Source organism: Melitaea cinxia, chromosome 3 (assembly GCF_905220565.1).
Source record: "Melitaea cinxia chromosome 3, ilMelCinx1.1, whole genome shotgun sequence".
Lineage (NCBI taxonomy): Eukaryota > Metazoa > Arthropoda > Insecta > Lepidoptera > Nymphalidae > Melitaea > Melitaea cinxia.
The window spans coordinates 8,059,925-8,073,731 of NC_059396.1; the positions used below are offsets into that span (position 1 = coordinate 8,059,925).

Below are 13,807 nucleotides of genomic sequence, written 5' to 3' on the forward strand. Positions count from 1 at the left end.
GATTCAACGATACACTCTGTAATATATTGCTGGGCATAGGTCTCTTTCCCCATGTAGGAGAAGTATCATAGCTTAATCCATCACACTGCTGCAATGCGGATTGGAGCTTGGCGGATATATGCCCTACTATGAGTAACGATCACTATCAGGTGTATATGATAACAACCGGGACCGACGGCTTAGCATGGGATGAACTCCGAGGCACGGTGAGGAGACCCACAAGGACTGCACAAACACCCAGACCACGGAAAACATCTGTATGGCTAATAAAATGTTTGTCATGTGCGGGTATCGAACCCGCAACAGCCACAAACCAGTGCTGTGACCGTTGCGCCAACGCGTCGTCAATTAGATTCATATAACAAGTTATTTATACTTGGGTCTACTCACCAGAAGGTAAGCAATAATATTATCAATTTATTTGATATATTATAACATACTTGGCATTTGAAATAATAATATAATTTTTAAAGTGTGTTTCAATTTTTAGTGTGTATTGTTTTTTAGGTATCGAACTGAATAAAATATACATGTAATACTACATAAAGTAGTGATTTAAAAATATCAGAATAAAAATTTCTCGCTACCCACTCTCATACATAGGTTTAGGCTTAGCCTTTATACATTATCCATAGTAAAATTTAACATATTATTGTGTGTAGTAGCAGGTGACCTGTTTTAAGTACTCGAGTCGTCGGATAACCGAAAACTTAGGAGATAGTAAGGATATAGACAGGTGGGGAAGGTCACTGTCAGTTTGCTGCAACATGCTGGCTCGCAGATTTGCACGTTTTACGGAAGATGTCAAATTAACTCTATTTATAGCCTTCTTCCAATTATTTTACACGTGCAGTCTCTGGACCAGATCTAGCTTGTGAATCTCCATGTAAAAAGACGAATGATTTAAATTATAAATATAAAAATGTAATTATTCTAAATTTGTTATCATTACATAGTTTAAAACAAATTTGGTTTGGACTTAAGTCGCTTCCCGCTGTCGGTATGCTTAAATCTTTAAAACTACGCAAAGGGTCTTGATACGGTTTTCTTTAGCAAATAGACTGATTCCAGAGGAAGGTTTATAATATGTATAATACATGCATACTATAGCAGGAGAAGAACACGAATAGTTTCAGAGGTTTCTATTGTGATGTTGTAAAGAACAAATTTTGCACTTATATTGCAAATATTTATTTTATATTTTATATTTTTGCAACGAAGTTCCTTACGACAGGCTTGACATTTGGCTGGGCGACCGAACTGAAAAAAATGTGATACTAAAACCGTAAGAAAAATATGTAACGGAAGTGACGTAATATCAGTCACACGACTGTATAATATGATGTTTGTAAAACTAAAATATTACTAGTAAACTTTTTTTAAATTATTTATGTAATTTTATACTGTCGACAAAAATAAATAAAGACATATGTTTTTTTATTTCACTTAATAGTTTGAATTATTATTATTTTCTTTGATTTATTTTGTTTTACGGTATTTGTTATTTCCTAAAATACTAAATTTCTTAAATACTTTATGTACTTAATTAAAAACCAATCAACAAAATTAAAAAAAAAAACAATCAAGAACTAGAAAATATATATATAATTCAACTTTTTTTTTTTCAAATTGTGTTGCTTCTATACCATCCAAAGGAACTTCGTTCCTACCTGGTGTCCCATGACACCACATAATTATTTATTTTAGTATCAGCATTGCAACCGTGCGAAATCGGGGTGGAGCGCTAGTTGTACACTAGATTATAAGAAACATTGCTACTAACACTATATGGGCTAGTCCCGACTAGCCCATATAGTGTTAGTAAAAGATTGACGAGCGACAAAAGATTGTTTTAGTAAGTATATAATTATTATCATCATTATTAGTCATCATTTTTTTTTACAGATACGGACAGATTTTAAATTTTCATATAATATTGTTGTCGTTATTATTACAATAACTGTAATAACAATGTTCCTATATTATTTGGGTATACTGATAGACGAATATCTGTCGTGGAAATTACATATTGATGCAGTAACGAAACGCATAAGGAAGCTAGTACATATATTTAGAAGGATTAAGTTCATAGCAGATCCAAGCTTAATTCGAGCCGTGTATTTCAGTCTATGTAAATCTATCTTAAATTATTGTGTCATTGCCTGGGGAGCATCCAAAAAGACATATCTTCTCCCTCTAGAACGCGCTCAGCGAGCCATTTTAAAAACAGCTTTTAACAAACCATGGCGCTATTCCACAAACGCTTTGTTCTTGGAATGTAACATGTTCCGCGTGAGACAGATTTACATATCATCGGTGCTTGTCCGCTTTCATAAAGTTGCGAAGACTATAGCCCGAGCCTCAGGCAGAACTCTTAAATGGGACCTACCGAGAGCTCGTTCGTCTTTTGCTCGTCAATCTTTTACTTTTATGGGACCCTTTCTATACAATAAGTTCTATAAGCATAATAACACTATATTAAACCTGACATCGTCCAATCTCAAAACCACCATTCAAAAATGGCTACTACCAAAAAGCTATGACCATACCGAGACCTTATTGAACAGAGATATTTAATATCATGTGCACGCAAACCTATTGTCTATATATATATATAATCTATGTTAATGAATCTTGTCTTGTCCCCTCTGTTCAGTGAGTTAACTCGATCCCAAGACGTTAGTCGTAGGGCTGGCAGAGGCGACATACTGATGCAGTATGCACGCGCACGCACGCAAGCACACGCACGCGCACTCACTCATACTCACTTGCAGACAGGCATACATCACCAATCATCAACACTACTACTTTAGACGTTGGGGTATAAAAAACAGTGTATAAATATATTATTTATTATTATATACAATGACATTGATGTACACACGTACTTACACACACACACACACACACACACACACACACACACACACGCACACACACACACACACACGCACACACACACACACACGCACACACACGCCCACACGCACACGCGCGCACACACACACACACACACACTCAGCATTTGTTGCCTTAGTTCTTGTATGTTCTAATCAAATAAACTTTAATTTTTTTATTTTTTTAAATTATAAACTTTAAATGCATTGTTTGTGTTTAAACTAACGGAATCGTATTAAGCTAATGGAAGGGACTGGACCCCACGACACAGGGAATCCTAGTGTGGGGACCAGAGACATACTGTTCTTCTTGTGACTAAATATAACTGATGTAATATGTGTTAATATTATGTACTAACGTTTGAAGAAATAAAGATTATTCTTAAATTAAGAATTACATAATTGTTTACCAAAAGTTCAAGAAATTATTGCATAAACTTTTGGTATCACTGATTATGAGTATTTTTATATCTTTTAGGTGAGTAGATTTATTATCATTGTTTTATTACTGATGCTGAACCATGGAATTACTATGTAATGTACTACGTACAACGTACTTAGTAATTCCATGTGCTGAACATAGTCATAGACTATGGTCAAAATTCTTTTTGGAATTTTTGCTTTTGTTCTGTTGTATTGTACAATTCCGTCACTGCCAGTTATCCTCGTTCAGCCTCGTAATTTCTTTTGTGGTTCTGCAATCCCATAGTCAAAATAAAGAAGAATTAGTGAATATATTTTAATTTCTAAGGGCGACAATTCAATATTAAAATCAAAATGGCAGAGCCAGAAGTGGTGGATTTAGATCTAACAATCGACGATTTAGTTCCCAAAAGTCCAGAAAGGTAATGGATAATATTACCATAATGCATAGAACATTTATTAGGTTGATTTTATACTTCTCTGATATTAAAATTAGTGTTATAGTATAATGAACAGGTTTCTAAATAAGTTGGTAATTTTTTAATTTGATTATTGCTGCTGTTACGGTTTCCATTTTAAAGATCACCAGGTTCTTGACATTTGACCTATTTTACACAACAATGCATTAAATCGTTTTTAGCTTCTAATTTAATAAGTTAACTCTTCACACTCATTTTAAATCTATTTACATTATTCGAAAATAATAACTTTAATAATTTTGGAAGTGATATTATATACGCAATGTTTTTATTTCTCAAGATTGGCTGAAGAAAAAAAGGAAAGTGGTAACCATTTGTATAAATTTAAAAATTACAAAGGTGCTTTGGCCATGTACGAAGAAGCTATAAAGCTGTGTCCAGACAATGCTTCATATTATGGCAATAGATCTGCTTGCTATATGATGCTGGGCATGTATAAAAAAGCCTTGGAAGATGCTCAAAAATCTGTTGCTCTTGATAACAATTTTACAAAAGGCTATATTCGCATAGCTAAATGTTGTATTGCACTTGGTAAGTAATATAATTTTGTTAGATTTACATATTTTTTAATATATAGGTATTTTCATTTTTCCGAGCTCGATATTTTTAATATCTTGTTCACGTAGAATAAAAAACATAGATATCCCATTTTTGAATAATTTTAGCTATAAAAATAACCATGTTAATTTAAAATCTTTAATAGCGTATATTGTACATACATAAAATATGTTGTAGAAATATGAAAATACAAATAATTTTATGTATAGAAAAGAAGATATTGGTTTTGATACAAGGCTAACACAACTAAATAAGAAGTATCCTATATAAAAATGCATGTCTATTTTTTTTTTTTGTCTTATCTATATTATACAGTCTCAAAATATTTATGATTCTTTTCTTTTTATAGGTGATTTATCTGGTGCAGAGCAAGCAATTTGTCGAGCATCTGAACTAGGTGGAGCTGATTGCGCTTCAAATGAACGTAAAGCACTTAAATCTTTACAGCGACTTCACGATGATGCACAGCGTGCCATGGAAGCTGGTGACCATCGACGTGTCGTATTTTGTATGGATCGTTGTTTAGAATACAGTCCCTCAAACTCTAAGTAATACTCAGTTTTTTAATTGTTATATTATTGTTTGTATTAAAATTTCTTTTAAACATAAACCTCTAATGCTTCAGAGCGAAACTTATGAAAGCTGAATGTTTGGCAATGATTGGACGCTGTCAGGAAGCACAGGAAATTGCAAATGATTCTTTAAGATTTGACAGTTTTGATACAGAAGCTATTTATGTCAGAGGTTTATGCCTTTATTTTGAGGTATGACTTGTACTACTAAAATTACAAAACACTATTAATGATAATTGTTTATACAAATAGCAGTGATAATCTATAATAAGTACATTGGCATAAATAATGCTATCAAGGTATGATTTCAGGATAAGGATGAACAAGCATTCAAGCATTTTCAACAAGTATTACGTCTAGCACCTGATCACAAAAAAGCTATGGAGGCTTATAAAAAAGCCAAACTCTTAAAACAAAAGAAAGAAGAAGGTAAAATTATTAACCCTTAACTACCATCATAAATTTTTTGTCACATGTTTACCGATGTGCGGTCACAGAGACCGCTATTTTATTTTATTAATATAATTTATAATATTGGATACATGACAGTTACTCTATACATGCTCTATAATTATATAACTAAATTAATGCTTAGACCACCTTCTTTTTTTTTCCATTTTTCTGGTTTCACTGGCCACTGAGATTATGTCGTCCACCCATCATTTCCTTGGTCTACCTATCTCAGTGGACCCAACAATTTTTTAACCGACTTCAAAAAAGGAGGAGGTTACTCAATTCGACCATATATATGTATATAATTATATATACTTTTTTATGTATGTTCGGGGATAATTTCGTCGTTTATGAACTGATTTTGAGAATTATATTTTTGTTGGAAAGGCGATATCCCAAGTGCATGATAAGGAAACTAGGATCTGAAGATGGAATACCAGATAAATCGAGAAAAACCCTCGTAAATCGTACTGACGGCTGTTGCGTTTGTTAATTTTTTTCGTCTACTTACGTTGTAAAAAAGGAAAAGGGTGTAGGAAAATAAATAGCATACACATAATATATAAGCTTTGTGGCTACGGCTGTAAAGACTATAGCTGTTGGAAAAGTTAAATAATTAAAAACTTGTGGGAACTTTTACAATTCTATATTATTGATGCACACCATTTTACCATTATATTTTTAACACAGAGAATAGACAAGAAGAGGACAATTGAAACTTAAGACAATTGACAAACCTTTACTTTCCTAAAAACGTTTACTAGATGACGCTACAAGTATTCTTATTAAAAGATTATAATATTTGCATATTACAACAATAGTCACCCCCCTCTCCCCCTAGCTGTCGTAAGAGGCGACTGAGGGATAACACAGTTCCACTACCACCTTGGAATTTGCAATTTGAAATACACACACAAATACAGGTCGGCGAGCAGCAACGTCTTCGATGCGACAAAGCCAGACCTGCGGTCACTAGCCGGCCTGCCCAGCGTGGTGACTACGGGCAAAACACATGAGTGCACGCCATTTTTGGCGCGAACTTGTGAAGGCCTATGTCCAGCAGTGGACTGCGATAGGCTGATGTGATTAAATAGCACACATTTTTGATACAAAACTAAAAATTCGACAATGGGTAAACATAACACAAAACCAGTGCAAATTATTAGCATATTTCAAACAAATATGTTGTTTGTACTTTTTAAAGTAATTAAACTGATTGGGTGACTATTATTTCAATTTTGGAAGACAAAAAGCCCAAGTTTGTTTTTTATGTCTGGAACTTCAAGTTCTTCCTGTTCACCAGTATGTGGGTCTGACACAGAAAAAACCTTACTTACATGTTTTTAGTGAAATCTCTATATATATGGCCAGTATGTGACATTTTTAAAGGTGTTCAAACATTAGAACAATGTATATTATCATTACACGTCAAAAAAGCTAAGTAGTCTCTGACGTGCGACAACGGAGACCGCTGTTTGACTTTGAACGCATATTACATAAACTACACGCAACATCAGCACTACTATGAACTCCTGCGAAACTCAAAATGGGGGGACCGGGGAACAGTGTTAATATACTTGGTTCGAAAACCGCAGCGATATATGACCGCATGATGGTAGTTAAAAGTTAAAAGTCAATTAAAATAACATGTTATAAATAATTTGCGCTAATTTCAGGTAATGAGGCATTCAAGATGGGCCGATGGCAACAAGCTTTAGATCTTTATAATGAAGCACTGACTATTGATAAAAATAATAGAAAAGTAAATGCTAAGCTGTACTTTAATAAAGCAACAGTTTGCTCAAAATTAAATCAAATAAAAGAAGCAGCAGAAGCTTGTACAGCTGCCTTGGAGCTTGATGAAACCTATGTTAAAGCTTTGCTTCGGAGAGCAAAGTGTTACACAAGCTTAGGAGAATATGAAAATGCTGTGAAAGATTATGAAAAACTTTATAAGATCGACAAAAGCAAAGAAAATAAACAATTACTGCATGAAGCTAAAATGGCCCTAAGAAAATCGAAACGCAAAGACTATTATAAAATTCTTGGAGTTGAGAAAACAGCATCTGAAGATGATATTAAAAAAGCGTATAGGTATATCTTTGTTTTTGAAATGTTTTTCGTCTTTTTTTATCATTGAATGAAAAGAAGTATACGTTGTGACTTCATTATCTTCGCTTGAAAAATATAAGCTTTGTTTATGCATCAACATGGCTTCACAGTAAACTCAATGACGTTTTTTTAAATAAAGTTGTCCATTTATAACTTTGCATCCCTTTTTTCGAAAATTGCGCGGACTGAGGAGGTTAAAATTTCGCACACCTATAGTTTTTATAGAGAAGAAGTGCAGAATGCTCATATTTTTATTGTTAAAGTCTGTGGTTAAATTATGATCGAATTTTGACCACTGGGCGACCACTAGTAAAGATAATTATATTTAGACTAATATTACAACAGTAATTGTTGAATTGTTGGTTCAATTTCAGAAAAATATACTGAGCAGTATAGTTAATACTGACAAAGCAACATAGACCTCTTCGCTAGTCAATCATTCATGTAGTCCGTCATTTAACAACTTAATTTACCATTAATTTTCATCATTTCAGCCTATCACAGTCCACTGCTGGACAAAGGCTTCCACAAGTTCACGCCAAAAATGGCGTGAACTCATGTGTTTTGCCCATAGTTACCATGCTGGGCAGGCGGGTTGGTGACCGCAGGGCTGGCTTTGTCGCACCGAAAACGCCGCTGCCCGTCTTCGGCCTGTGTATTTCAAAGCCAGCATTTTCAATTGGGTGGTTATTCCGCTATCGGTTGGCTTTTTAAGTTCCAAGGTGGTAGTGGAACTATATTATCCCTTAGTCACCTCTTTCGACACTAGGGGAAGAGAGGGCTTGGCTATATTCTTTACAGCCGTAGCCACACAGCGTCCGTAGTCACACAGTGTGTTTATTTTATATACCTTCTATTATAAAATAATGTAATAGTTTCCAAATCCTCACCAAGATATCCCAATATGAAGATTTTTTCTCAATATATAATAGTTATAATATGACTTATTTTTAGAAAACGGGCCCTAGTTCACCATCCTGACCGGCATGCAGGAGCACCAGACAGCGAGAGAAAAGAACAAGAACGACGTTTTAAAGAAGTAGGCGAAGCTTACGAAGTTCTCAGTGATCCAAAAAAACGTACACGTTATGATCATGGCCAGTATCTAGATGACGACACCTCAGGCATGGCTGGTAATTAACTTAATATGATTTATTTACACAACTATTGCCAACAAGCTTATGATTCACCTGATGGTAAGCGGTTACCGTAGCTTATAGACGCCTGCAACACAAGAAGCATCGCAAGCACGTTTCCAACCCAAGGTCCCCAACTCTCCCTAGGAGTCAGCTTACTCACCACAGGGATAAAAAACTGCTTAAAGGTGGTACTATTTAGCTGTGATCTTCTGTACTGTCGAGATACCTTCCCAGTCGCGCTGCTCCTGATTTTGAGCAGGATATTTCAGGAGGCACGCAGTTACAATCATTTTTATTTCTATGAATGCAATCATTAATACTGCAGATATCCGATTTCAGAAGTCGATTAACATTGAAATTTTTTATTAGTTAAAAACAAATTCTCGTTAATTTGTCAAAAAATCTGTTATTGCACAACATTAACCAATTATTCTATACAACGTTTTTATCTGTGCTTCCAAATATAGTTATAATTTTCTCAGTACTAAGCTTCTTATAAAGAGATATTCAATTAACTTTACATTTCACTTTTGATTGGGTTCTTCTTCTTCTTCGTCTTCGTCTTCTTCGTCGTCTTCTTCTTCTTCTCCACTCACTACATTGCTCTAATCAATACTATGATTTTTATTGTAAATTACGAATTCTGTTGGTAAGACGAGAAAATTTGTTATGAATGCTCTTAGTTTATTATTTATATAAATACCTTTTTACAGCGTGAGTAAAGTATATTAAAATTTTGCATAAAAGTGTTTAAATAATATTGTGTAACTGTAACCTAGTTTTATTGTTTTTTAAACTATGATTGCGATTATTTTGTTCTTTTTTTCAGATTTCGACGCGAACATGGTATTTCAAACATTCCTCAACCGTGGTGGACAACATTTTAACTTCGGTGGCGGTGGAATGCCAGGTTCCGCTTTTACCTTCCAGTATGGATAAAATAATGTTTTGTGTATATTTTCTCCTTTGATACAGAAAAATCATAATAAAATTGTCATTCCATATAATATCTAAAATAGAATTTTCGTTTTTTGTCGGGATTCATACATTTATTTAGGCAGTGCTATTTGTACCAAAATAAACCAAAAAACATCATTTAGACATTTTTGTTTAACCTTGCCTCAAAATAGACCAGTGCCTTTTTAGCCTTTGAAAATGGTTAAAAGTGAAAAAAAATATGGTTGGATGAAACCCATTGGAAAAGTAAGAGAATACAGTGAGAATGAAAGGAAAAATAAATTACGGGCGGGTCAGAGGTCGGAAAGTTCATTCATTCTCAAAATTCATCATTTTTTGGTTTCTTTTATTTTTCTTTCACAAAAAAAAAAACGAAATTTGGTGAAAAATTCCCTTTTTGTCCCAAACACACTATTTTTTTCTATTTCAAATATTTATTTTTCACTTTATTTTGACCTCAAGATCAGAAAAGCACCCTTATTCCAATCGAAAATTCTTACGTCAAAATATAAGCTTTTTTAAAAAAGTCGCGGGGCTGTTGTTCGTTAAAATCACTAATTTGCATTTTTTATTTGTTTCAAAAGCTATCTGCACTGGTCTAAAAGTCTAGTTTTATGTTACTGGAAAAGTTTGAGTTAATTTGATGGTAGTTTTGTTACCTAAACTCATGAAATGTAAGCTAATCACATAATTGAATTATTCTGATTACTGAGATTTCACTGAGCACTAAATATAGTATAGAACTGTTAATAAAGGCGTTCAAAATGCGTTAAATAAACATTTTTTACGATGATTATAATGAATAACTAAACAATTTTCTTTTTAATATCGTTTTAATTTTTCTTAGTATCAACTGAAGTTTGAGGTCTCAAATCATCTTGGCATGCTTTATTACGAATAAGTCAAAATGGTATAGATATTTTGATGGCACAATTACGTGTTTTAATCCAACATGTGTTACATAATTATGTAAATGTCAAAACAACAAAATCAAAAATTTTAAGGACTGTGTAAGTGTAGTAAAAGTAATATAGATTAAAGTATGACAACCACACCTGCAATAAGATGAGTTGAATGATCTATATCTATCTAGTACTTAAAATGTTGAACACACACACACATGTTTTAAAATTTCTCTTATGAATACTTATTTATTAAATACTGAAATTTATTTTTAACCAAATTATAATGGATTTGCTTATTTAATTTGTGACTAAAGGAGCCTAAAAGTAGTAAGAAGTGTACATTATAAAAGCATAAAACTGGTTTATTTACTAATGTTTTCGAAAAAAAAAGAAATAAGCGTTCAGTAATAAAAAAGTTCTATTTTTCACAAATACTTTTTGTCGGTATGCATAGATTGCTTCGCGTGCGCTTCTACATCGAATCTGTGTTTAAGTAATTTTTAGCAGGCAAAAAACCGTTTGTCTTTTTTGATGTTGGATGGTTGGAGGCCTTAACTTAGAAAATTATACTTTTTCAATTTTATTTCAATAAATATTATAATAAAAGTAAATCACGATATAATTAAACTATTGGTAAAAGTTATTAATTTTAAGATAGGGTCATTTCGCCTGTTCGTATCCACTTAGTGCAGTTGGCAATGCAGTTGGAAAATAAAAATGTCCCAGCACTAATTTCTATGAAAAAATTTATTTACTGTGTTCATTATATAGTCTATTTAAAAATTAATTTTCAGTTCGAAACATCTTGTTATTATTTTTTTAAAGACTAACTTCAGAATTAGGCGATTTTGCGTAGGCACTTTGCGTCCATAAAATCCAATTTGCGTAGACCAGTTTAGAAAAGGAATCAAGAGGTGATATTTTTATGATAAAGTAAAGAGAGATCGGATTTTAATAATTTATTCATTGAAGAATTATAGTTATTTAAAAATCAACATATTAACATTAATAAATCACTATAAAGAAAATAAAAACACCTATTTATTGTTCTAAACATTGATAGAACTTAAAATTTAAAAACAAATTAGGTACCTATGTAGTAAGTAAATAGTAATTCCACATTTGGAATTAAACAATAATCTGTTCTGTGAATTTTACCCTAAAATCAGAAGAAATGTAAGTAAGTAAGCAAGCTAAAAATCAGCCTTGATTAATAATAAGTATGGAAACAAAATACAAGGTGGACACATATTTCCATTGTTTTTCGTTACTTGGTTTTATTTGATAGCTGTCCCCGCGACTCTTCCGCGTGGAGTTTAAAATAAATATTGTTCTGTCCGTAGAGTTACAAAATAAATAAATTTGTAAAATAAAAGTAGCCTAAGTTACTCCTTATTACATAAACTATCTGCCAATGAAAGTCCCGTCAAAATTGGTTCAGCCGTTGCAGAGATTAGCCGGAACAAAGAGACAGACAAAAATTGTAAAAAAAAAATGTTATTTTGGTATATGTTCCGTGTGTAATCCACATGCATTAAGTAAAAAGCTGTTAATTTAATATTACGAACAGACGCTCCAATTTTATTTAATTGTGTAGATAAGTTTTTGAACCCTCTTGGGTGCATCCACTGATTTTTACTAATATTGTGGTCTTCGGAATAGCATATTTTTTGCATAGGTTCTTGTCTTGCCGACTTCTTCTTCTCTCGAATTTCATGCAACGCTTCCCTTAAATCTTCTTTTGTGTATGTTATTTCTCCTTCTTCTTTCTTATCTGCAAAGAACTCATCTTAAACAAAAAAATAAGAAAGAAATTACTTATTTCATAGGTATTAAAATTATAGTATTAATTTATGAAATAGACGCGATTTACTTTTATTATTAATCCTTGTAGATAGGTATAGTTTGCGTCCATTGCGGACGCAGTGGAAGTTTTATAAATTCGGTGTAGTAATTCGCGTCCACCTTATTTTAACTGTAAACTATAAAAGAAAACCAAATTCATAATTAATATAATTCCTTTTATCATTATGAACGCCTAGAAACAGCCATATATCCAAAATAGACATAAAACAATAAAAGACTTCAAACTATTCTTACTATTTTTTCTACCCAGGATTGCTTGGACGCACGGCACTGTGTCTATGCGTGCGTACTTCTTATAAACAGGTATTGCAGGTAATGACTTTTCGACTGATTGGTGTCTTAGTATACGATAGTTAGTAGTTTTCAAAGTCAGATCTGTAAAGTGGACGCGAATTGGGCGATGGACGCGAACAGGCGAAATGACCCTATTTTTTATCCATTCTTATTTTCTAATAATTAAAAGCTGTATTCAAATGCGTACAGTATTTTCAATATAATAACAGTAGCTTGGTATTAATCTCAAAATATTATTTTTTAGGTATTTAGTACTAAACATTTTAACATGTGTGTATTAATAAAAATGGTTCAATCTTCTTTTTAGCGATTAGGCTAGGCTTACTAAAAGTATTATTTTTTAAAGGTCCTCAATAAAATAACAGTAACAATAACAGTTAGATTTATTTTAATGAAATAAATTAATACAACAAATTATTTGTTATCATTTTATTCTTCATATATGCGGATCACATACATATAGAATTTGGCAGAATAGACTTAAAGAAGAAAAAATATAGATAATAGACGTGTGGCAGAAGGACGAAGAGATAATGTTCATTTTAACTTTTATTTTGTTTTAATTATATAAACAACTAACTTTAAAAAATCGTATAGTTTTAGATTTCCTCATAGTCGTAGTTTAAAAAAAATGAGTGCTTGAGACCACACGACTGAAGTAAAACTTACGAAACGTAACTCTCTCTCTTTCTATCATCACTAACTTATATCTCCCTCTCAACTTCCGTGTACCTCTCCCGATCACACTTTTTGTAACGCCCTCGTCACGCATTCATCAGCTTACTCTTCAACTGTCCTCAAGTCATGCGTGTGTAAAGAAGTTTTACTTGAATAAAAATCCTTAATAAAGTTTTCACCAAAGCGGAGACGAGAGATGTGCTGCGAAGCTGGCAGGCTTTTCCACCAAAATGGAAAGGAGAGGTGAGCTGTACGTGGCGGAGATGTGAGCTGTGAAGAGGTGGAAATCAGTCGTGCTGTCTATGAAAGCAAAAACGGTGAGCGAGAGCGCGGGCACCGCCGCACTACTTCGCACATATATTCTCTGGCGCGCCGCTTGCAAATTCTATAGAAAAGTGTGACATTTCATCTCCTCTCCGCTTGGTCCATTTCCACCGAAGCTAAAGCGGAGAGGCGAAGTGGAAATAAGTATTA

The 13,807-nt window shown here is 33.1% G+C and overlaps 1 protein-coding gene across 1 annotated transcript; it reads left to right on the plus strand.

Annotated features, from left to right (window-relative positions):
• Positions 1–3,406: 3,406 nt before the first annotated feature.
• On the plus strand, positions 3,407–9,640 carry LOC123669375 (dnaJ homolog subfamily C member 7). Its single transcript, XM_045602983.1, has 8 exons — positions 3,407–3,742; positions 4,080–4,330; positions 4,707–4,905; positions 4,983–5,121; positions 5,241–5,358; positions 7,059–7,476; positions 8,449–8,627; positions 9,463–9,640. Exons 1-8 carry the CDS (start codon positions 3,675–3,677, stop codon positions 9,570–9,572), a joined length of 1,482 nt encoding a protein of 493 aa, XP_045458939.1. The 5' UTR covers positions 3,407–3,674; the 3' UTR covers positions 9,573–9,640.
• Positions 9,641–13,807: the final 4,167 nt, after the last annotated feature.

Excerpts from the sequence above, each read along its gene's own strand:
- LOC123669375 (XM_045602983.1), top strand. The coding sequence starts at position 3,675 with ATGGCAGAGCCAGAAGTGGTGGATTTAGATCTAACAATCGACGATTTA. Across the intron at positions 5,359-7,058 it reads AAAACAAAAGAAAGAAGAAG|GTAATGAGGCATTCAAGATG; the intron begins GTAAAATTATTA and ends CGCTAATTTCAG. Across the intron at positions 7,477-8,448 it reads GATATTAAAAAAGCGTATAG|AAAACGGGCCCTAGTTCACC; the intron begins GTATATCTTTGT and ends ACTTATTTTTAG.